Source organism: Phoca vitulina, unplaced genomic scaffold, assembly GCF_004348235.1.
Source record: "Phoca vitulina isolate PV1807 unplaced genomic scaffold, GSC_HSeal_1.0 scaffold6, whole genome shotgun sequence".
Classification (NCBI taxonomy): Eukaryota; Metazoa; Chordata; class Mammalia; order Carnivora; family Phocidae; genus Phoca; species Phoca vitulina.
The window spans coordinates 962,994-986,724 of NW_022589709.1; the positions used below are offsets into that span (position 1 = coordinate 962,994).

A 23,731-nucleotide genomic window follows, 5' to 3' on the forward strand; every position below is an offset into this window, starting at 1 on the left:
AGAGAGAGGATCCATATAGATCTTCAGGCAACAGGAATCTGTACAGGACCCTGGTGCCCCAGCCTGGACTTCCCGGTTCTGCCTCTTGGCCACCTTTAGTGGGCGTGAGCCAGGCCCTGGAACTTCTGATCTTGCAGAGGAGCCCCGGCCCCTCTTCCCCCAGAAATGTTCCTCCTCAGCTCTGTCAGGCAACGTGCTGCCCGCTGGAAAGAGCCGTGCTGACCTTGTGGTTTCTCAGGCATGGCCTCCGGGCCAGGTGTGGCAGGGTAGTGGCTCTCTGCAGGCTTTGGGAGGCTCTCTGGCTCTTCCTAGAGGGGATAGGAAATACTGTTATGTGTTGGGCCTTTTAACTTCTTTCAAAGGGGGAAATCTTTTCAACTTATTTAAGCAACCAATTCATTGTAGAAAAATGTCCACCAACCACCATAAACACTACTTAGCAACCACATCCTTTTAGACTAGTGTTGCCTAATAGAAATACAACACAAGCTGTGTGGATAATTTTGAATTTTTTAGTAGCCATAGTTTTAAAAAAGTAAAGATCGGTGAAATCAGTTTAAATGATATAACCCAAGATAAGAGATTATCATTTCAACATATAATCAACATAAAAGTTATTAGTGAAATATCTTCTATTCTTTGTATTAAATGTTTGAAATTTGGTTTGTCTTTTACACTTGAAACATTTCTCGATTTGGACTGCCCATATTACAAGTGCTCAGTATCCACATGTGGCTAGTGACTATTGTATTGGACAGCACATTTCTATACTTTTTTTTTTTTGACTGTGAGTGTATACACATGCTTTTTAAAAAAAAAATGGGATCATAATACGACCTGTATCCCCCTCCCCTCCCCCACACTTAGAAACCTAAGCTTTCAAGGGCACTTACTGTTTGTAATCCTCAAAGCAGCCCTTGGTAACGAAGGTAGCATTTTCCTGACGAGAAGGTTAAGGAGCTGGCCAGTGCTACAGCACCGCAGACGCACGCACACACGTGCACCCCCCCCCCAGCTCTGCTGCCTCTGAAGCTGCCGCTCCTTCACTGCCCCCTGCAGGCACCTGGAGTTGCCCCAGCCCACTGAGCCCAGTCCAGAATTCACATGCACCATGTGCACATGCCTGCACATACTGGGCACTTTGCTGAGGAAAGTAGGCCCCCATAGGGGAGGCTACTGACCAAGGCTGCCCTACAGGGATGCAGGTTTTAAAACACAGGCATGCTGATGCCCAGGTTAGTGCTCTTTCCACCACACTTACCTGCCCTCCAAGAGCTTACTGCTTGGGTTTGCAACTCGCCAGAGTACAAAAAAATCAGCGTGGGGGGGGGTGGCAGCAGAGGCTTTCACTTGGGTTTGTTCTGGGGTTCCCCCAAGCCCATGGTACATGCCCCGTGAAGAAGAGACGAGCTAGGTCAGAGTGGGTGCAGAAAGGGACATGGTTTGACCTGGAGGACGTTCAGACTTAGAAATCTCTAAAGAACTTTCTGTCAGGCAACCCTGCCCCCACTAGTGCTATTGCAGGGATGTGTGGGCTTCACACCAGGCCACCTCTATGGCAAGCACCTCATTCCGTAGTAGCTGTGAGATTTGTAGGAGCCTGGTTTCAGTCCTCCACCCCCCCCCCCCCCCACACACACACACTTGTGCTTCAGTTTTTCAGACTGTAGGATGGAGCTCCTTTCTAAGTGTATCCTGTGCTGCTGGCCAGCCCCTACCCTTCGGTAGGACAGCTGGGGATGAGCAGCAGACCTTGGATTAGCCCTTCAGGTAAAAGGGACTGGAGTACTGATGATTGAGGTTTTGAAGACTGGGTAGATCCAGGGAAACTGGCCTTCTCCCCCATTACTATGGCACTGAGGAGCAGTGAGCCAAGTCTCCACAGGCTGGGAGTGGCCTGCTCCAGGGGATGAGGAGGTGACTTGGTTTGCACTCTTTGGGGAGCTCTATTGCCCTGAGATAGGATACTGTCCAGGGTGGCACCTGCCAAAGCTGAGGATTCTAAGCCATCATCCATTGGTTTATCTAGGGTCTAGTCTTACTCATCAAGTCTGTGGATTGTAAGGGTTGGTACTGCCTTTGGGATAGCCCTTAAGATTTTTTTTTTTTTTTTGGACAGAGGGAGACACAGCGAGAGAGGGAACACAAGCAGGGGGAGTGGGAGAGGGAGAAGCAGGCTTCCCACCGAGCAGGGAGCCCAATGTGGGGCTCGATCCCAGGACCCGGGGATCATGACCTGAGCCAAAGGCAGATGCTTAATGACTGAGCCACCTAGGCACCCCTTTCCCTTAAGATTTTAGAAGACTTCACAAAACATTTCTTTATTCATATCTCACAAGTGCCCTTGAGGTGGGTGGTAGTTGGCCCCCTCTTAAGGAGAAATTCCTTCTCCATAGGCTTATGGTGATTAAGGGACCTACCCAGGGTCAGAGTTAAAAACTGGTAAAGCCAGTCTGTTCTTTTTCCCTTTAAATCACAACTAATAAAGAAAATATAAGCATCAGTCTTTCTATTAAGTAAGATACTGCAAGGGAGGCACTTAGCACAGTGATGGTTCATACTAAGGGCTCAGTAGTAGCTCCAGAAACATTTTTTTTTTTTTTTTAAAGATTTTTATTTATTTATTTGACAGAAAGAGACACAGCGAGAGAGGGAACACAAGCAGGGAGAGTGGGAGAGGGAGAAGCAGGCTTCCCGCAGAGCAGGCAGCCTGATGTGGGGCTCGATCCCAGGACCCTGGGATCATGACCTGAGCCGAAGGCAGACGCTTAACCGACTGAGCCACCCAGGTGCCCCCAGAAACATTTTTTTAAAAGATACTTGACTCCATCCATCTTTCCAGGAGCCGTGAGCACAGCAGTTTGTCCTCTGAGCTGGAGGCCCTCTTTCTAGGTGTGGGGAAGGAGCACGAGGGCAGCAGCGGCCTGAGAATGCAGGACTGCTGGCTAGGAGTGGACAGGCTGCTCAAGCTCCCCATTAGCTGCTGCTGGGCTTGGAGTTGCTCTGGAATGTTCTCTCATTCTAGGTCTTCTCTGTCCCACTCCCTGATTTGCATCATCACTGCCACCGCCCCTCTGAAGTGGCAGCTCTTTTGAGATCCTCGAGGAAGGCCATGATCCAAAGGGGCTTTGGAAGCCATCTGGTTACTTCTCATTTTATAGAAAACTGAGGCCGTCTCTTGGCCAGTCTCCCACATGGCACTAAGGGAATCATGATACCTGTGCTGGGTCTCTCTTCATTCTGCTTTGTTCTTTCAAGGAAAGAAAAACGGGAGCCTCTTTGCATGGTCGGTGCTGCAGGAGTGTAGATTAGAGGACTAGGTCTGGCAGCACCAGCCCCCAAGGCTGATCTCACACGTGCTGTCATTCCTGGTCCTCCAGACAACAAGCCTTCAGCTCTCTTCTCTCCCCCACATGGGCCAGCTGTTGACACACCCTGAGCCCTCAGAAGGCCAGGAAAGCCTGCCCAAATGGAGCAGGTATTGCCCAGAAATGCTCTACATTTCCTGAGAACAGGTCCACCATTCTACTCTGCCTTGCTGATGAGCTCTTTAAGATAGAGCATAAAGCATGGTTCTGGGAAGACTGGGGGCACTGAACAAGCATCCAGGACTAAGTACTTAATAGGAGGCTCACCTCAGAAACTGAGCTTGGAGAGGGGTGGAAAAATTTGTCAGTGGCCTTTTTAAAGAAAATCAATTCTGCAGTGACTTTTATTGAATTCATAGGGTCATTCCTTTATGAAAAATAAAAAAAACTAGAGTTGTATAGGCATGCTTTGTAATTAGACAAACCAGTGATGAAGCCTGCTCAGATACAGAGTACCTCTAAAGTTCCAAGATAATAGCTAACAACTATTGAGTGCTAACTATGTGCTAGGCATTTTTCTTAAGCACTTTACAAATAGCAACTCAGTCCTTATAGTCCCATTAAGTTAGAAACTATTCCCATTTACAGAAACCCGGAGTCACCAAGGTAGAAGAGCTGTTGGAGCCCAGGCTCTTAACCATTGCACCACCCTGATGCTGGGGGTGAGGTGGGCAGTTTTCCTGACTCCCTGCCTGGTGTTCTTTCCACAGAAGCACTGGTCCCATAATTCTCACTTGTGTTTCTGCATTTTGTTCTTCCTGGGACTTGCATTGATTCCTCCAGAAGAGCCCAGGCCTAAGGGTTTGCAGATCTTTTCTGAGGTAAGGACATAGCAGCTTTTGGAGGGAAAGAGCATTGACCCCACCACACCCGTGTCTGCTCTCAGCATCAGCTACTAGTTTTGTGGGCTGGACCCTTGGCAGTCTTAACCTAATTTCTATATCCACAGTACATGGTGTGTGTTACATTGTTGTTGAGAAGAGTATTTTTCAGTCCTTACAAAGGGGATTCCCACAGCAGATGTTGCTAATTGATCCTAGGCTTTTCTTGAGCCCATTTACTGCCTGAGGATCCTCAGTTTAACATCCCAGGCAGTTGAAATGAAGCAATCACATGTGGAGGAAGATTAAAGCCCTTGTATAAAGTGAGCCCTCAGAGGATAGGGACTGTCTTATTCACCACTGCTTCCCCAGTGCCTGGCACACGGACCCCTCAAAAGCCCAGGTACCAATGGTCAAGTGTCATCGTAGCATGGTAGGAACTCAGGGCAGGATCTCGAAAAACAAGCTGAATACTTGTAACAAGTCAGGAAGCTTGCTGTGTCTCACTTCTTGTTCTGTGATATGGGGAGAACCACATCTGCCCTTCCTACCTCGGACTATTTGAGACTTCGACACAGTGATGGGTGAGGAAGTATCTTACAAACTCGTTAGCCCTGGTCAGCAAGGGTAGGGAAAGATAGTTTACCTGGGTGGGTAGTGTATGCTTTGTTCAGCTTTCCTCTGTGCTCCAGAGCGGGGCCTGTACAAAGTCCCTGCTTTTTCCACCTCCTTTTCCTTTGTCCTATAAAGTGTTCGCAGTTTACTCCATCCTTTCCTTTCTGATCTGCTGGAAGAGGCAAAATCATCCTGGGCTGGGTGCTGGCTAGCGCTCAGGCCTTTGGGTTGCAGGTGGCCCTTTCAATAAACAGTACTTTGATTCCTGACTGTGCTTTTGCCCTTCTTCCCTTATGCTGCGTGATGGCATCCCCACCTGGCAGGTAAGCAGGCTAATAGGCTCAGAGAAGTGCATTCTGGTGCTGGTGGCCTCAGTCACCTGTTGGGCCTACACGCTTGATCTGGAGCCCTTTGGGGACCTGAAGAACCTACTGTTTGTCTCCTGCAGTGCCAGAAGAGGCCTAGGGTAGCCTGGGATTTCATATCCTTAGGGTCAGATACCTTCTCACTGTGACCTTTGGCTAGCCACTTAGTCTCTGAAACTGGGATAGAGTTCCACCACTGTGAGGATCAGAAGACATAATGCAAAAGCCTGTAGCAGGGAGCTTGAGGTGAATGCTTTGTAAGTGGTGGCCATTATCGTGTAGTGGACCCAGACCTCAGGGCCGTTGGGTGAGCAAGGAACAGGCTTAGCCTAAGAGAGTGGGGACTGTTTGGCTGTAAAGGAGGAGGCAGGCAAACCTCCCTTCGAGAGCCTTCATCTCCATAGTTTGGAGCTCGTTGTGAAACTGAACCCCAAGCCCAGCCCAGACTGATCTTTTGTGACCTCACATGTGTCAGGACTCTCAGCCCATGGCTTCTTGGCCTGATGAGTCTTGGTTCCTGATGCTAGAGATTGAACTGGTGGGTAAATGGAGGGGTTGTGCTCCTTGTGCACCCCTCTTGTGGCTGCTATTTGTGTGTGCAATGAAGTCAGGCTACCTCCTGCTCTGGTGAGCCAGTTAATTCCTGTCTGCAGACATGAGACTCTGGACCCAGGGTCGGAGACCAGGGTTCCTTCCCAGCACTTTCATTCTCTGGTAGCTCAGTTCTCAAACATTAACTGGCATCAGCATTGCATAGGAAACTTGCTAAAACTGCAGATGCCCAAGCTCTGTCTTCCTCACCAAACTGATTCCTGGAGCTCGAGGGAATCCAGGAATGTGCATTTAAACCAAGCCTTCCCTCCCTGCTGAGTGGTAATGCAAGCCTGCTAGCTCACTGGTCCCAGTTTCCACAGCTGTGAGGTGAGGGTTTTTCATACAGGCCTCTGCTCAGGAACTCCAGCTGAGCGGAAGGTAAAGGGGGAGGGGGCTTGGGTTACCCGTCCCATGAGAACAGCTCTGCTCGGGGCGCCTGGGTGGCTCAGTCATTAAGCGTCTGCCTTCGGCTCAGGTCCTGATCCCAGGGTCCTGGGATCGAGCCCCACATCGGGCTTGCAGGAAGCCTGCTTCTCCCTCTTCCACTCCCCCTGCTTGTGTTCCCCTCTCGCTGTGTATCTCTCTGTCAAATAAATAAAATCTTTAAAAAAAAAAAAAAACAAAACAGCTCTGCTGTCAGTAGAGCATGTGATTCTTGATCTCAGGGTTGTGAGTTTGAGCCCCACATTGAGTGTAGAAAGATTACTTAAAGTATTTTTAGAAAAATTAAATATACTATGTAAAATTGAAAGTATTCAATGTTTTAATTTTAATGATCTAATTATGTTAAATTTAATTATAAATGTATAGATCTAATATTAATTTCAATCCATATAAAATAGGGACACCTGGGTGGCTCAGTTGGTTAAGTGTCTGCATTTGGCCTAGCTCATGATCCCAGAGTTGTGGGATCGAGCCCCGCTTTGGGCTTTCTGCTCAGCAGGGAGTCTGCTTCTCCCTCCCCCTACCCCTGCTTGTGCTCTCCCTCCCGCTCTCTCAAATAAATAAAATCTTTTAAAATAATAATAATATAAAATATTAAAACGAGACCCATGTACCCACTACCAGTTTAAGAAGTGCAGCCCTGATTTTAAAATGTTAAATGTGGTGTCGTAGTTCTGGGTAGCCTCTATGAAAATTAACAATTGAAACCCTTTGGGTTCAATAAAATAACTACTAAGTATGTCCAGAGAAAACCTGCCTTAGAATTACCTAGCAGAATAAATAAACAAAATCTTTAAAAAGGGAGGGGGCACCTGGGTGGCTCAGTCTGTTAAGCATCTGCCTTGGGCTCAGGTCATGATCCCAGGGTCCTGGGATCGAGTCCTGCAGTGGGCTCCCTGCTCAGCGGGGAGTTTGCTTCTCCCTCTGCCCCTCCCCCTCCCCCCTGTTCGTGCCTCCCCAAAAATAAATAAATAAAATCTTAAAAATAAAAAATAATTACCTAGCAGATTTCTTTGGCCCTACCATTCCTGAGCAAAAATATCTCCAGAGCATGGGACCTAGGAATCTACATTTTGATAAGCTTCTCAGAGGGTAGGTGATTCTTCTGCATATAAAAATCTTAGAGGACGCCTGGATGGCTCAGTCAGTTGAGTGTCTGCCTTTGGCTTGGATCATTCATGATCCTTGGGGTCCTGGGATCAAGCCCCACTCCAGGCTCCCTGCTCAACTGGGGACTTGCTTCTCCCCCTCTGCCTGCCACTCCCCCTGCTTGTGCTGTCTGTCTCTCTCAAATAAATAAATAAAATCTTTAAAAAAAATAAGATCTTAGAGCTCATGTCCTTTGTAGCAGTGGTTTTGATGGTAGCCTGTTTCCCTGGGAAGCTGGCTTCATCTAAAGTTGTAGTTAGGATAATCAGTGAATGTGGGGATAAAAATCAAAGGATGTTAGGCTTGGAAGGACTGCATATGATAGGATCCCCTCCACCCCAACCATAGCCTCTGAATGGAGGGACTAAAGACACCCAGATAGGAATTCACGCCAAGCTCGCACAGCAAGGGCTCTAGCACCTGCACCAGTCTTCTGGCATCCCATCTACTGGCATCCCGTCTTCTGATTCCTATCCCAGGGCTTTGTTCTCCACCCCACTGTCCTGGGACATAGGGCAGTGGTCCTTCTTTCCCATGGTGGCCAGATTTAGCAAGTAAAAATATGGGACACCCAATTAAATTTGAATTTCAGATAAATGGTGCATAATTTTTTAGTATAAGGTGTCCCAAATATTGCATAGGACATACTTATGCTGAAAAATTACTTGCCGATGATCTGAAATTCAAATTTAATTAGATACGTCCTGAGGTGTTTTTTTTTTAATCTGGCAACCATAATCCATCTCAATCTTTTTTTTTTTAGGCACCAGACAGATTGAAGAATTGCCTCAAAGAGATAAAAAAAATAACTGTCATGCATTCTGTGTTTAATGATGACCTCATTTAAGCTGTTACATCTGTGAGCTAGCACCTATCACGAACGTCAGAATGAGAGATTCAGTCTGATTCTGGGATCTCCCTTTTTGCCTCCATCATGAACCCGCTTGTTTGGCCTGTGTGGCCCAGTTAATAATGCCTGTCAAGTTACAGGCTGCATGAAAGGTTGGTCCGATTTGACCATGTCCCCTGGCCTTGTGGCTTACTTATTTGATGCCGACTGGTGGTTAGAAGGTCTTTGGGTGGACTTGAGTCCATTCTTTTAACTGCTGCTCTGCCTTCGGCTCAGGTCCTGATCCCAGGGTCCTGGGATCGAGCCCCACATCGGGCTCTCAGGAAGCCTGCTTCTCCCTCTCCCACTCCCTCTTAGCCTGGCAGCCTAGTAAATTGGTGATGGAGTGGGGTTTGGGTAGAGCTTAGGCACCCTCTGCTTTTGCTGAAGGGGAAGGGACGGTGGAGTAGGGTAATAGGTATCTGCCAGTGCCTTGAGGGATTCTCTGGGCACTGGTGGGGAGTCTGCAGGTGATGCAGCCCCCTCTCATCCGTGGCATCCCAGGGCTCTACTCTTTCCCAGTTGGGGTGTCGCATGTGGCACTGAAGGGGCCCCCTGGCCTGAACTCCTCAAGAGGCAGATCAGCTGCTTCTGGGAAGCAAGGCCTGACTGGCTGACCTGGATTGGGATAAATAGTCCCTCCCCAAGAACTCCCAACTTGCGATCTGCTTCTGGGATACCTGGAAGGTCTCTTCCACTTCTGTGGAGTTGCCCTTTGCCAAGTATACCCAGCCTGCAGGGCTGGAGCTGTTAGGGCTCAGGTTCCTGGGATTGAGCCCCACATCGGGCTCTCTGCTCATCCGGGAGCCTGCTTCTCCCTCTCCCTCTGCCTGCCACTCTCTCTCTGTCAAGTAAATGAATAAAATCTTAAAAAACAAACAAAAAAACAACTTGCAAGGATGTAATATGGCCTCAGTAAGTGATTAGTGGGGTTGAGATACAGATACAACCATTTCCGGGGGTGGCTCTGAAGACCCCAAGTTATAGTCAATTAGAATTTGCTCCAGAGTTGCTAGTTGGATAGCTCTTTACATTGGGCACTCACAGGGAAGACTTCCTTGGAAGAAATCTGAAATTAATGCGGAGTTCTGTGAGTAATGTCATATAGAATATATACTAGGCAAGTCCCTTTCCTCCATTTTGTTTTCTGAGTAACTGGAATATTAGTGTCTTTTAGAGGCAGCTTAGTAAAATCACACATACAAAGCAACTTAGACTAGCACCCAGTAAACCGGGGGTTGTTATTACTACTCTTACAACTAGAACCAAATGTGCTCTTCAGAAAGGCTGGGTTAGGGTGCTAGCACTTGGTACTTCTGTGTTTCAGCTGTGATGATTATTAGCTTGTGGGCAGGACTTTAGGGGCTAGCACCAGCCTTAGGGGCAAGGTCCATGTCTGGTGGGGGGGGGGGCACCAGGCTGCCCGGGTCACCACAGGCTAAAGATAGTCCACTGGGGATGGGCCTGGGCCAGGCCAGGCAGCACCATGTGACTGGAGCCCAGCGGCCCTGCCCCTCCTCCCAGATCAAGGGTCACAGACTGTGGCCAGCAGCTTCTTTTGAGTGGAGCCTCAAGATGGTCTGATGTTCTGAAGGCTCCCCACACCCCCAAACCTCCACACAGGGATGCCCTCCAGCCCCTTTCTGTGTTTCGTCCTCAGGTCTGGTGGAGTTGGGGTGGGAGGGCTGGGCAGAGAGAGGTCTTCGAGGAGTGATGGCAATGGCAGCAGCAGGAACTGGTGAGCAGGGGGAGGAAGTTAGCATTCCTTTTACTCTGTAGAAGGTTTCTGCCTAAGGGCTGCTGGGGCGAATGGAGATGGGATGAGAGGCCTGTGGTCCCCAGACTCCTCCTCCATGACTCTACCCCATCGCCAGGGTGTGTGATAGCTGAGAATATACCAGGTTTTCAGACTCTGCCCCTGGGCTGGCGTAGGAGGGATGAGCACAGGTGGGCGATGTCACCCAACCCAGACTCCTCCTGCCTCACCATCCTCTTAGATGGTTTTGCTGCCTTCTGCAGTCGGGTCCCAGGCTGCTCATGCAGATAGTGGTGGCCTTCCCCATATTGGGAGGCTGAGTGTGGGGGCAGAATCTATGTCAGCTGGAACCTCATTGCATTGGGGCAGAGGCAGGAGTGGAAGAACTGGGAGGTGGGCCCGGAAGCAGTGCATCTTTCCTCACCAGGGCTGCTGGGGTGCCAGAAGTAGGGACTTCAGCTGCATGCTTGGTGGCAGTTTCCCTTGCCTGTCTCTGTGTAGGGAGAGGGGAATTGTCAGGTTGTTGGCATCCGGTCATGGGAGTTTTACTTGCCCTGCTCTATGACCTTAGGTTTTCCTGCAGTGGGCCTTGGTTTTCTCCAGTGTATCGAATGATACCCTTGCATCCCTCCCAGAGGGCCTGCCCTGTTGGCCACAATGAGGAGGTAACTTGAACTCTCCTCCTAGTGGTTAAGAGCACAGGTTTTAGAGTCAGACTGCTTGGCTTCAAATTCTGTTTTACTTCTTGCTGGTTGTGATCTTTGGCAAATAATCTTTCCACCCTGTGCCTTGGTTTCCTCATTTATAAAATGAGACCAATTAGAGAAACTAGCTCAGTGTTACAACAATGCAGGGCATCTAGTAAGGGCTTACTACATACCATATGCACTTGCTAATATTACGACCACAGCTTGTGGCTAGCATCTCTTCTGCTTAGATGAGCAATCTCTGTGGTTGAGGTCTTGCCTTCTCTCCTGTCATACCTCTAAACCTCATGTTACTACCTTTTGTTCCGTTGAGGAAGGTGAGGTTCAGGGAGGATGGGAGGTAGTGCCCCCCAAGGTTATACAAGTGCTAGGACCCAGCCCTGATTTCGGATAATTGGGTGCCTCAGAGTCAAGGCAGGGCTGGGCGTGGGGTTCCTCTGGAAGCCAGCAGTGCCTAGGTTACTTCTTTCTCTGCCTGGGGAGAGCTCTGACTAGAGGTGAGAGGGTTGAGGCTATAGCCTTGGGAATTAGCACTTGGAAAGCAAAGTCTCTTTTCTTTGGTGTGCAATCGTGGAAGGAGATGGGTTTGTGAACTTGCTGTTCATTCAGCAAATATCAGCTGTGTTGCCAGGCCCTGAGTTAGACACCGGGATTACTGCTATCAAAACAGCCTGGTTCCTGCCCTCAAGGAGCCACATAATCAGGGGGTGAGGGTTACAGAGCTGAGAGAGCATGGAGCAAGGGCACTTGACTTGCGGTCTGAGAGGGCTCCCCAAGGAGATTGATCTAATGGCCAGATAAAGGTCCACAGGTAGGTGAGTGTGAACTCAAGTAATGCAGCCCCTATGTAGCCTAATAAATTCCCTTGTTCCCCAAAGTAGAAGTTCTTTCCAGTCAGGGTAAACTTAACCTTTTCAGATGCCAATCTCCAGGAAATGGTGCCAGCCCCAAAATAAACATTAGGCCTTCCCCATTCTGCTGGCACTGAGGCTGAAATCTCTGGCCACCCATTCAGTCCTACAGGCTTTCTCCCATCTGGCCCAGCCTGGTCTCACCTTTTACCCACGTTTGTCCCCCAATTTCATTTCCAGCTTCTCCCTCTTACAGTTCTTTTTACCACGATCTGATGAGTTTGACTACATGTGCCTTCTCCCCCTAAAACCCCCCTAGTTTCTCACTGGTTGACCAAGTCTTTGCTCTTTAGATCTCCTAGATGTGGCCCCTCTAGGTTGCTTTTATTGCAAAGGATCAGTAGCATTAGGATCTTTCTAGAACAAGACAATATAGAAAATGTGTGTGTTTGTTTTATCTGGCTTTATACCAGGTGTTTATGGGTTTGGTCCCTTTGTAGGCTGAGAGATACTCCTCGAGGCCAGGCTCTCTTCCTTCCACGCTGAGTAAAAAATTGAGGATGGCGGGGAGGGGACCCAGAAAGGGATGTGTAATTGAAGTCAGAACTCCAAGCCTTCCCTATGCTCTTCCTTCCTCTAGCATGGCAGGGGCTTATACCAAAGCCTCCCCAGGGACTTGTGGTGAATTTCCCCCTCTTTCTTTCCTCTTTCCTGGGGAAACCTGCCCTGGAGCCCAGCCTGTCTATAGAGGGTGGTGTCCGGAAGAAAGGCAGGCTGGAGTCCGGGGGGAGGGGGGTGGCATTTCAAATCTGAATCAGTGAATTGAGCCAATTGATGCCCAGGAGTTTTTCTCCACACATTCTGATTCTTTTCATGTTGAGAGATCATTTGATGGGTTTTTTTTTTCTTTTTTAATGATGAGGATGAGGATTACTTGGAAAAATAGTAAACTTTTTGCGTGAATCTGAATTGACATACTTCGCATTTGTTGTGTGCTGGGCACTCTTATGCTCTGTTCATGTGACTGTCACGGCGGCGCTATGAGATAATTAGGACTTCAGTCTTAGAGATGAGGAAACCAGTTCAGAGGGGTTCTCCGGGGGCAGAGTATGTGCAGTAGATACCAAAGTGCATGTCGTTACAATGGGCTGTCTGCGTTCCTAGACCGTCTTTGAATGCAGGGGTGACAGTTGAGGCGGAGAGAGCGAATCTGAGAGGGTTAGACAGTGTGGTGTGGGCAGCCACTCCACTTTGCACGGGAGCTGCACTCTGCCCTGCCCACCCTCAGCACCCACCTTTGGCCTACCTCGTTTCCTGGTATCCTGCATTAGCCGTGGTGGGTTAGCTCCCCTGGTCCGCAGCACTCAATCTGAAGTGAAAATAGTGAGTTGGCCATGCAGATAGTCTCCTGGTGTTCTACCTCTATGACCACAACCACACATAGAGAGGTTCTGGTGGGCTTCATTTAATACCCAAATGCACGTGTATATTTAGGAAGCCCCTTGACCCCCTGGAACTAGAATCACTACTGACTCCTGGCTGAAGATGGTCCTATGGGACAGAAAGTGGCTTTTCTTCTTTTCCAGATACCTGTTAGCCCCGGACTTGCCTTAATCAAGGAGGCAGGTCCTCCTGGGGCCTCTCTCTGCCATCCTGCTCCCTTAGAATGGTGGGCCTCAAGTAGGTCCTGCCTCACCACACTTCTACCTCCCTCAGTACCTGAGAACCTCTCCCAGCCTTCAATAACTCTGTTTACCGGGATACACTGGGGAAGGGCCCTAAGATGGCACCAGGAAGGAGTATTGACCCTACCAGTGGACACGTGGGATTTGTGGCAAGCCGGAAGAGCACTTGAACCAAGAGAGTTGGGACTTCCGGCTCTCACCCTGGCTCTTCCCTAGGGAGGCCCCTCTAGGGCCTCGGTTCCCTATCTGCAAGCAGAGGGGCTTAGAACCATGGTCCTTTTTGCTGCTCTAACCTTCTCTGTTTCCTTGGGCAGGTGCAGGGTGGTGAGTTTAGTGTTTGCTGAGCTGGGTGTGGGTCAGCTGGCACACGTGTCAGAATGCAGAGGCGGAGGAGGGGGCTTGTTCCCTGTTTTGGCTGGGATGATGCTGGACGTGGGGACTGGCACCTGCACAAAGGATTGGTTTTCGTTGGGAGCCATTTCAGATGCCAAGCCCTGTGTATATTGTGGAGCTGGAGAGAGAGTGTGTGTTGGTTGGTTGCCTGGTGAAAGGAGGATGGCGGGGGCGGAGGGACCCAGAAAGGGATGTGTAATTGAAGTCAGAAAGCCTAGTCTTTTTTCTAGTCTCCCGCAGGGCCTGACAGCAATGCACTTGAGCCTTCCCGGCTTCTCCTAGGCCCCACAGGATTTTAACAGATCTAGGAATTCTACAGAAAGGCAGAAGTAGTTCTGTCTCCCTAGTGGACTCTTCTGTCTCTCTAGGAGACTCTGTCCTTCTTGGCGTAGGGGCAGCCTGAGGCTCTAGCTGCGAGCAGAGCAAGAGCAGGGCACTATGGGTCCTGGGGGCAGAGGGAGGCTAGCTAGACATGGGGCTTTTTCAACAAACTCTACACAGAACTACTTGAAGAATATTCCTGTGTATGCCCAGACTAGCTGTATTCCCTCGGTCATCTTGGGGTTGGTGAGGGAATAGGGAATCAGTATGGTCTTTTAGTGGCAGGATGGCTCTCCCATTAATTGGAGACCCAACTTTCAGTACATTACATGTCCCTTTGTGATCTTGGTGAATGAAATGTCGGGCAGGGTGATCACAGGATATGACTCTTCCCAATTTTAAGAGTTTTTATTATTTTTATTTTTATTAGAAGAAACAGACAATGACCTGAAAAACTTAGCCTCATCTTTTCAAGAAAAGTCTTCAGGAACACCTCACCTCTGAGCCTGATTCTCCTTTCCCACTTCTTGTTAATGAACTTGAAGTTGCAGGCCCTTGGCCTGCTCTTGTCCTGATAGCATGCGGGGAGTGTTGTTGGGGGCTGGAGCATGGGTCCCTGGAGAAGTGATTATTGCCATAACTCCGGTGTAGTCACCTGCAGCAGCTGCTTCCTCCGGGTCCTGGTTCTAAGCAGCAGCCTCGTCTGGGACCTGGGTGGTGGTAGACTTCTCTGGGGCACCCAGGATTGGCAAGGAAGTAGGTGCATAGTAGCTCCCCGGTCCTATGAGCTTCATCCTCTTGGGAGTAAGAGATTTTCTGGGTTTCCCCTGTCTGGCACTGAGGATGGAAGATGCTGTGAGCTGGGTTCCATAGCTCCAGCTTTTAGAAGGCATGTGGGATATCTTGAGGGGGCAGTGGCTCTGGTAGGGTTTGAAAACCAAGAGTGCTGTGGCCTCACAGGAGTCAGGGACTCTCTCTGCTCATTAAGAGAACATGGGTCTGTTCAAGGAATAGAAAATTCCTTTTGAGGCCAGCTAGGCAGATATCTCTATTCAGGGACAGGGCAGCTCTTGTCTTGGCATGGTTGGCCAACAGTGGAGGCAAAGTGCGAGAGAAGTGGGTGAGCAGAGCCTCAGGATGTACCTTTTCCCATGGGTCTCTGAGGGTGGCAGGGTTCAGAAACCCTTGTTCTTCAGAAGTGTGTTTGGAAAATAAGTGTAGGTGTAGAAGGGACCAGACCTATTAGAGTTACTTCCTTAAAAAAAAAATTTTTTTTTTTTTAAAGCCCATGTCTTTGTTGAAATGACTGGAAAATTCCAAGCAGAATTAAATCACTGTTAACATACTACTTTACTCCTGATAATATTTGGTTATATGGCCTTCCAGATATTCCTATTTGTGTATATGTGCATATACATGGGGCTTTTAAAAAATATTTATTTGAGAGAGAAAGCAGGGGGAGGGGCAGGGGGGAGAGGGATAGAGAATCTCAAGGAAACTCCCCCCTTAGCATGTGAGGCTCACAACTCTGAGATCATGACCTGAGTTGAAACCAAGAATCAGATGTTCAACCTACTGAGCCACCCAGGCGCCCCTAAATATACATGTTTTTTATTTGCTTTATAAAAATAGGATTGCAAGTCTTCTCATTTATTGTGTTTATCTTTTCATATCTTTTATCTCTGGTAGAGAGCATTATCTTTTTAATGACTAAAAATTGTTAAACTTTAATTTCTTTAGCCAGGTTTCTGCTGTTGGACATGCAGGTTTTCAATTTTTTGAAGTTAGAAATAGCACTTCTGTTATGGACGACATCTTTTTACATAACTCTTAAGCACTCATCTAATTTGTGTGATTAGGATAAATTCCTAAAGGTAGGACCATTGAGTCAAGTGGGTCTCACTTTTGCTTTGGGAACTTGGAGAGCAGAGAGTCTTTCCTGAGTGGCTAGCCCTTCTGTTGACTGCAGGTCATTGAGGACAGAGCTGGCCCCACTGGGGGGATGGGAGGCTTAGAAGAGAGCCCTGGACTTGATTGCCAGCTCAGGGTTTTTATCTTGCCTTTCCCATGATCACTAGCCCAGGTCTGCTTTTTTTTTTTTTTTTTTTTTTAAAGATTTTATTTATTTATTTGAAAGAGAGAATGAGAGAGAGAGAGCATGAGAGGGGGGAGGGTCAGAGGGAGAAGCAGACTCCCTGCCGAGCAGGGAGCCCGATGCGGGACTCGATCCTGGGACTCCAGGATCATGACCTGAGCCGAAGGCAGTCGCTTAACCAACTGAGCCACCCAGGCGCCCCCAGGTCTGCTTATTCACAGACTTCCACAGTGTTAGAGCTAGAGAAGGCCTTTCAGATCCTTCCTTTATGGAATCTGCTGGGATTAGGGAGCCTTCATTATAGAGCCAGCTCTGGCATGGCCCCAGTCTGCCACGGACTTACCCTCTCCAGGGCTCAGGGCCCTCTTTATAGGAGGGTACAGAGCTGGGAGGGCCCTTCTGCCTCAGAGTTGAGTTCCCGGGGTGTTGGCTGCTGATTGTTTCTATGATCTCACTTTCCATGATTTCTTCCAAGAGAGGCTGGTACGGTTGTTACTGGTGGTTGAGCATGTGTCCTTCCCCTCTTCACCATGTCTTCCTCCTTTGGAAACCTGCAGGTTGCTTGATGGAGTAGGGGTGGTAATGAGGGCGAGGAGCTAGTGGTGGCCCCTCCATGGGTTTTGCCTAACCGTCTCTCCCTTCTTGTTCCCACAGAACATTCTGCTCCAGCCAAGGTGGTGAGGGCAGCAGTTCCTAAACAGCGCAAAGGCAGCAAGGTAAGGAGTGGAGCGGGCAACCTAAGGGGACTTCTTGAAGAAAGAGGTGGTGTGGCCTCTTCTGAACTTCGAGGTAGTTCTGTATGCTCTCAATAGCAGGGGAGCCCCGTCTGGGCCTCCAGTGTGGATGATCCTAGTGGACAGACTGATTGTGGCTTCTGATCTCTTGCGGGAATGGTATGTTGATTGAGGGGCTGAATGGCAGAGACAAGGCCACCCCAGGGCCCTCATAGAATGTGTCTTGCAGGTTGGTGACTTTGGAGATGCAATCAACTGGCCCACACCTGGAGAGATAGCCCACAAGAGCGTACAGGTGCGTCTCTGGGGAAGAATGGGCAGGTTTGAATGCTGTGGACATATACACATTTGGCTTCTTTTAAGTTCTCAGAGCCTTGGATCTTACCTTTCCTGGTTTTTTCTCAGTTTTTTAAGAGGAGTGGTTGGTATAAGATGGCAGCACTGAAATCGCTAAGAATCATCATCATTTGAGCCCTTGCTGTATGCCAGGAACTGCCAAGTGCTACTTACCGTTTCACCTATCCCTCACAGTGACTTAGAGATAGGTCCTTCAGTAATTCCCGTTTTACAGATGAGGCCACTGAAGGTAATAACTCTGAGCCCTTGGGAGAGGCTCATAACCAGCCCTTGACGGTCAAGTGGGGATCGGAAGTCAAGTGTGTTACATTATTCCGGAGCTTGTGTTCTCCATCAGCTGTACTTGGGTTGCCAGTGAGTGAAGCAGGAGAGTGGCCATTAGGCCAGGTACCCACCTCTAGACCATGTGTCTCAGGGACACTTGTGTAGCACTCGTCAGTGCCAGCACAGGGGGAACTCCTCGCTTTCGGGTGCTTTTGTTCTGGGCTCATGGCCTAGATCCCTCACTAGCTGTGGCTGCTGGCCTTCAGCTCACAGACAGGGTTGCTGTGGACAAGCCAAGGGCTAGCATTTCTTCCATCCCACAGACTACCGGGACGGTATGGTCTTGTGGGGGGATAAATATATCTGGCCCCCGTGGGCCTCACCCCTGTGTCCTGAGGGTTGTTTCTGTCCCTTAGACTCAAGGAAGATGGTGCGTCCCACCTGCTGCGTGTTTGACCACACTTCCCGGTGGAAGCATCTTAGGCGTAAAAACGGGACCTTAGACTCCGTCTAGTCCAACTCCTTGTTGCATGCTCCAGCGCCTCTGCCCTGTCTTTCTAGTGGCGGGGGTTCCCTCCTGTCCATCCCAGGAGGCTCTCAGATTCACCCCACCTCCCTGTTCCTCTGCTTCCCCCTGCAGCCACAGTCCCACAAGTCCCAGCCTGCCCGTAAGCTGCCACCCAAAAAGGACATGAAGGAACAGGAGAAAGGAGAGGGGAGCGATAGTAAAGAGAGCCCGAAAACCAAGTCGGATGAATCTGGGGAGGAGAAGAATGGGGATGAGGACTGCCAGCGAGGGGGCCAGAAGAAGAAAGGTGAGTGGCTTGCAGCAGGGCTTGGGGAGAAGCGGCAGGCAGAACTGTGAAGTGTCTGAACTCGGGGTTGCTGGACGAGTTTCCAGAGCCCTGAGAAGTCCTTGGGAGGTTGACTGACGTAGGCCACTGGGCTAGCAGCCTTCACTTCTGCCTTCCGTCTGTCCGTTCCTTCTGTTACTTAACAAGCATCCGGTAGGCCCTGTTCTCAGCAGTTGGGCTCTAGCAGTGCACAGAACAGATGAGGTCCCTGACTCAGAATAATCAGTGTGTCTTGCTGTATTGCTGTCCCATGTAAGATTCTGTTTGAAGACAAGAGTTCATTGCCTTGGCTAAGGTGTTTAGGGTTACAGGTTGGCTGCTCTAACAGAGATTCAAAGTAACAGTGTTTTAAACAATATAGACGTTTCTTTCTCTCACCTGACAGCTGGGTCTAAGTAGGCCAGCCCTAGAATGGCAACCATTTCATTTCATTTTCCTTTCATCTTGTGGTGGTATGTTGGCTCTTCTCATCCAAGGTGGCTCACTCTTTCCTTCTCATTCCAGCTAGCAGGAATGGAAAAAGGGGAGAGTAGCTCCCTTTGAAGGACTCAACCTGGAATTGACTACTTTCACATAGCTCTCGTAGACAGAATTTTGGCACGTGTCTAAAGGGAGCCTGGAAATGCAGTCTCGATTTTGGGCAGCCACGTGTCCAGCTCCAGAAAGGGGTTCTCTGACCATGGAGAAACTGATATTAGGAGTCAGCCAAGAGTGTCTGTCACCCTGAGGTCCATGGCTTCCTTATTTTAGAGGTAAAAATGAGGTCCAGTGTGGGAGAAGGAATTTGCCCAAGGTCATCAGATTGTGCATCAGACCTGTTGCTCCAGACAGAGGAGTAACAGGGGTAGTGATGGCTAGGAGGGACCTCTCCTTCAAGCCTTCCTCATGTCCCCATGCTGTCCTCCAGGGAACAAACACAAGTGGGTTCCGTTGCAAATAGACATGAAGCCTGAAGTGCCCAGAGAAAAACTGGTTTCACGCCCTGCTCGCCCACCAGAGCCACGACACACACCTGCCAACCGAGGGGAGATCAAAGGTATGCACCGCCCACTATGGAGTGCCTGAGCATGGGGGTCACCCTCAAGCGTGACCCAGTGCCCCTCTCCCCATAGGGTCTGAGCCTGCCACCTACGTGCCCGTGCCCATGGCCCCCCCCACCCCAGCCTGGCAACCAGAGACCAAACCGGAGCCTGCCTGGCACGACCAGGATGAGACATCGAGTGTGAAGAGTGATGGGGCTGGTGGGGCGCGGGCTTCCTTCCGTGGCCGTGGACGGGGGCGTGGTCGCGGCCGGGGACGCGGCCGGGGTGGCACTCGAAGTACGTGAGGCCCCTTTGGGCTCCGGGATGTCCGAGGGAGTGTGGCGGGGGCGGTGGGCAGGGATCTCCCCTCCCTTATGGCACCCATTTCCCCCGTAGCCCATTTTGACTACCAGTTTGGCTACCGAAAGTTTGATGGTGCAGAGGGGCCTCGCACCCCCAAGTACATGAACAACATCACCTACTACTTTGACAATGTCAGCAGCACTGAGCTTTACAGTGTGGACCAGGAGCTGCTCAAAGACTACATCAAGCGGCAGATGTGAGTGGACAGGAGCCTTCTTCGTAGGGGGTGGGGACCTGTCAGAGGATGGCTGCTGGGCAGAGTAGGGATGGGCCGGTCCTTCTGGTGCTGTGCTAGCAGCAGCAGCTGCCCCTGGCTGGAGCTAAGAAAGATCACTGCTGCTCATCCTTTAAGAGCTAATTTTTCATAAAGGTAATATTTATTGCAAAAGTAACACTATATTTGCCTTAAGAAAATTAGAAATTACCACCAACAAAAAGGAGAGGGAATGTACAGAGTCCACCTCCTTTGGCACTTCTCTTTGTAATGGCAGCATGGTAAGAATGCTGGCAAACACCTACGGAGTTCGCCCTGTTGGCGAGGCTCAGTCTTAAGTGCTTACAGGCATTGTCTTACTTCATCCTGCACTTATTCCTATGAGCTGGGTCTTACTTATCTCCATTTCGGAGATGAGCAGACAGACCCAGGAACTTGCCCAGAGTCTCACAGCTAGTAAACAACAAGGCACAGATTTGAATCCATTTCTGTCTAATGGCAAAACCCTAGCTCCTAATCACTTTGCTATATTGTCTCAGTCCAGTGGGGGAGCCATACAAGGAAGTAGATTGTTTCAGGAGAGTGTCGCAGTATTTTAGGAGAAGAGAAAGTGACGGTAACAGTGGAACTGTGTTTTAAAGGTGGATGAGGGGTTTGGCAGGCATACAGAGAGGCTGAAGGGTGGGGGGAATGGGTCTGACCCGAGGTTAGGGAGCCCTGACAGGATAACATCTCTTTTCAGCCTTTAATACTGTACGTATGATAGGGTCAGAGGCTATGTAAGGTGGCGGGGGTGTACAGGACGAGAAAGGCCGACTCCTAAGTGACGCAGCAATCCTCCGTCTTCTCCCCTCCACCTAGCGAGTACTACTTCAGCGTGGACAATTTAGAGCGAGACTTCTTCCTGCGACGGAAAATGGATGCTGACGGTTTCCTTCCCATCACCCTTATTGCTTCCTTCCACCGAGTGCAGGCCCTTACCACTGACATTTCACTCATCTTTGCGGTAGGTCTCCCTCCCTGGGGCTGGGGTGCAGGGGAAGGAAAGGTCCTTATTATGGAGCTGGAGTGTGGGCCCTGGCAGAAAACCCTGGAGAAGTCCTCATCTGATGACTTATGCTAAAGCTTCAAGGCTTGGCCAGCCTCTTTGCCTCCCTCCTTCTCTCCTCTCTCTCCCTCTTACTGTGGAAAATTGCAGACATTTACAGAAGTAGACAGAATGGTATGATGAACCCATCGCCCAGCCTCAGCAGTTACCAACTCATGGCCTGTCTTACTCCATCTATCCCCCATCTGTTTCCTCTTCCAAATTACTTTGCAGAAAACCTCAGGTAACCTGACATTTCATCCATGTTTCAGTACTTACCTCTAAAAGATAAATAGCTGGTAAAAAACATAGTCACCATATCATTATCACATGTAAAAGATACTAACAATTCCTTAATATATCCAAACCATCTGTTGCAATTCACCCCACTTGTGAAAAAAAAATGTGCTTTATGAGATTCGGGATCCAAAAAAGACCCATGTGTTGTCTTGCTAAGTGTCCTCTTCCCCTCTCTTTTTCCTTGCAATTCATTATTTGAATAAACTGGGTTGTATATCTTATCTAATTTCTCATGGGAGAGAGACAGTGGTGTCATCTAATGTGTTCTTCTGTATTCCAAATTTTTTGTAAATTGGTGATCCAGAGGCCTGATCAGATTCAGGTTTGGGGGGTTTTCCTCCCTTCTTTGTCAAGGCTGCTTTATAGATAATGATATGTTCTCTCAGGTGGCACATAGCATTTCATTTGTTCTCTCTTGTGATGCAAGCTGCTGTTGATGATCACTGCCTGTTATTTCATTAGGGATTGTGAAATGGTGAAAATCTAATTCTATGGATCTGTCTTCATTTGTTAGCTGGAATACCTCTTTAAGGAGGAACTTTGCCTCATCAGCTATTCAGTTACCAAGAGGTATGGTTTGTACAGAAAGGGTGGATAAATGCTTGATCTTTCCCTTTGTTAACCAGTTGTCAAAATTATGAGTTGATCCCCAATAACTTTCAAGGGTTTGGGTTTGTTTGGTTGTTTTTTGTTTTGTTTTGTTTTTTGCTTTAATGTCTTTTAGTATCATCACCAACCTGTGGATTCAGACATACTGCAGTTGTTTGAACCCGTTGCAGTTCATATGCTGAATCCAGTTGTCCCATCCGTGGCTAGTGGAACCCTGGTTTATCTGGTACATTTCCTGCCTCAGATCTGGAATAAGCCATTTTTTCAAGGAGTTCTAGGTCCTCTCTTCTGGGGAAATGGTATTGATGTACCACACAGTCTGAGTTATAGGGATGTTTGTTGCTGCTTTGATTGGTCATTGTTTTTAGAGCCTTTTTTTTTTTTAATATATCAGGAGATTATACTGATATTTTCTATTAAAGTTTAGGACTACAGGGTCTTTACTTAACGCCAGTGATCTTTTATCTCTAATACTCCTTTCTCCTATACCCAAGTCCTAATTGCTGTTGACCTCAACATAATTACTCATTTCTTTTATTCAAGAATTTATATATCTTATTCTCGTAATAATATCTCTACTACTACTAAAAACATGTTTTTTTGTACTTATACACTCAAATGACTGTATTTTCAAGTACTTGGAATAATCTTTGTGTAGTTATGTCCCTAATTTGATGTATATTAGTTTTGTTAGTTTCATTTTGCTCTCAAGTTTTAGGGATTGCTTTTTCCCCTCTAATTTCTAATTTGTTTTGCATTTAGGTAAAACATTTACATGATTCTAAAGTCAACACGGTATATTCCTAGAAGTCCAACTTAAAATTCTCTCACTTACGTCTTTCTCCTTTTATTCCCCTATAGGCAACTTGCTTTGAATCCTTCCATTAAAAAAAATAAGCAAATGCCTCTCAGTGTATTTGTATCCTTCCCCTGTGTTAGTTAGATGGCAACATGTAATGCATGCATTTCTTCACCTGTTCTTTTGTTTTCACTTAATACATCTGGGAGCTGACTGCATAATAGTACTTCGTTCCTACTTAGAGTTGCATATATATCTTTCCGTATTTTTGCCAGTGTATCTTTGGTGTAGATTTCTAGAAGTGAGAAGACTGCACTATGGGGCAAGTTGCAGACTGCTGGGTTCCCTTTCGTCAGTGACTTCCGCCAGCAGTATAGCAGAGTGCCTCTTGCCCCGGCCTCACCGACAGAGCATGTTGTCATGTGTTGTGCTGTTGAAGTGTTTCCCCTTTCCACTAAAAAGATTTTAAAGACCGCTCTCTTCCCTTCTCCACTCTTCATCCTTTTTCCTAGAGATAAACACCCGTAGCAGTTTACCTGTGAATCCTAGAAAAATATGTATGTAGTTTGTATGTTTTTATTTAAAAATTTGAACAGTAGGGGCGCCTGGGTGGCTCAGTTGTTAAGCATCTGCCTTCAGCTCAGGTCATGTTCCCAGGGTCCTGGGATTGAGCCCCGCATCGGGCTCCCTCCCTGCTCAGCGGGAAGCCTGCTTCTCCCTCTCCCACTCGCCCTGCTTGTGTTCCCTCCGTCGCTATGTCTCTCTCTGTCAAATAAATAAATAAAATCTTAAAAAAAAAAAAATTCGAACACCAGTGGCGTCTTAGACACATTGACCTAGACCTGCTTTTTTTATGGCTCTTTCCACCTCAGCACATGTGAGGCTATTTTTTAATGTCTGAGTCGTATACCACTGAACGGATGTGCCATCATTTATTTTAAATTGTCTATGTGGTGGCAAGTTGAGTAGTTTCCAATTTTCTCCATATTACAGTGTTTCTGTGAATGGCTTTTTATTCAGATCTTACACATAATGTCATCTGTCTATGGCCCTGTTTCTCTGGGGGCAAATTAGT

General features: G+C 48.4%; 1 protein-coding gene across 1 annotated transcript in view; it reads left to right on the forward strand.

Moving 5' to 3' along the window:
- The window catches only part of LARP1 (La ribonucleoprotein 1, translational regulator), a 54,685-nt gene that overhangs the window by 15,798 nt on the left and 15,156 nt on the right, over nt 1–23,731 (forward strand). Inside the window, exons 2-8 of the mRNA XM_032403578.1 lie at nt 16,708–16,769; nt 17,017–17,082; nt 18,049–18,223; nt 19,170–19,298; nt 19,375–19,581; nt 19,681–19,843; nt 20,723–20,867. Of these exons, the coding sequence (XP_032259469.1) occupies nt 16,708–16,769; nt 17,017–17,082; nt 18,049–18,223; nt 19,170–19,298; nt 19,375–19,581; nt 19,681–19,843; nt 20,723–20,867 (947 nt within the window). The remainder of the gene's footprint in view (nt 1–16,707; nt 16,770–17,016; nt 17,083–18,048; nt 18,224–19,169; nt 19,299–19,374; nt 19,582–19,680; nt 19,844–20,722; nt 20,868–23,731) is intronic.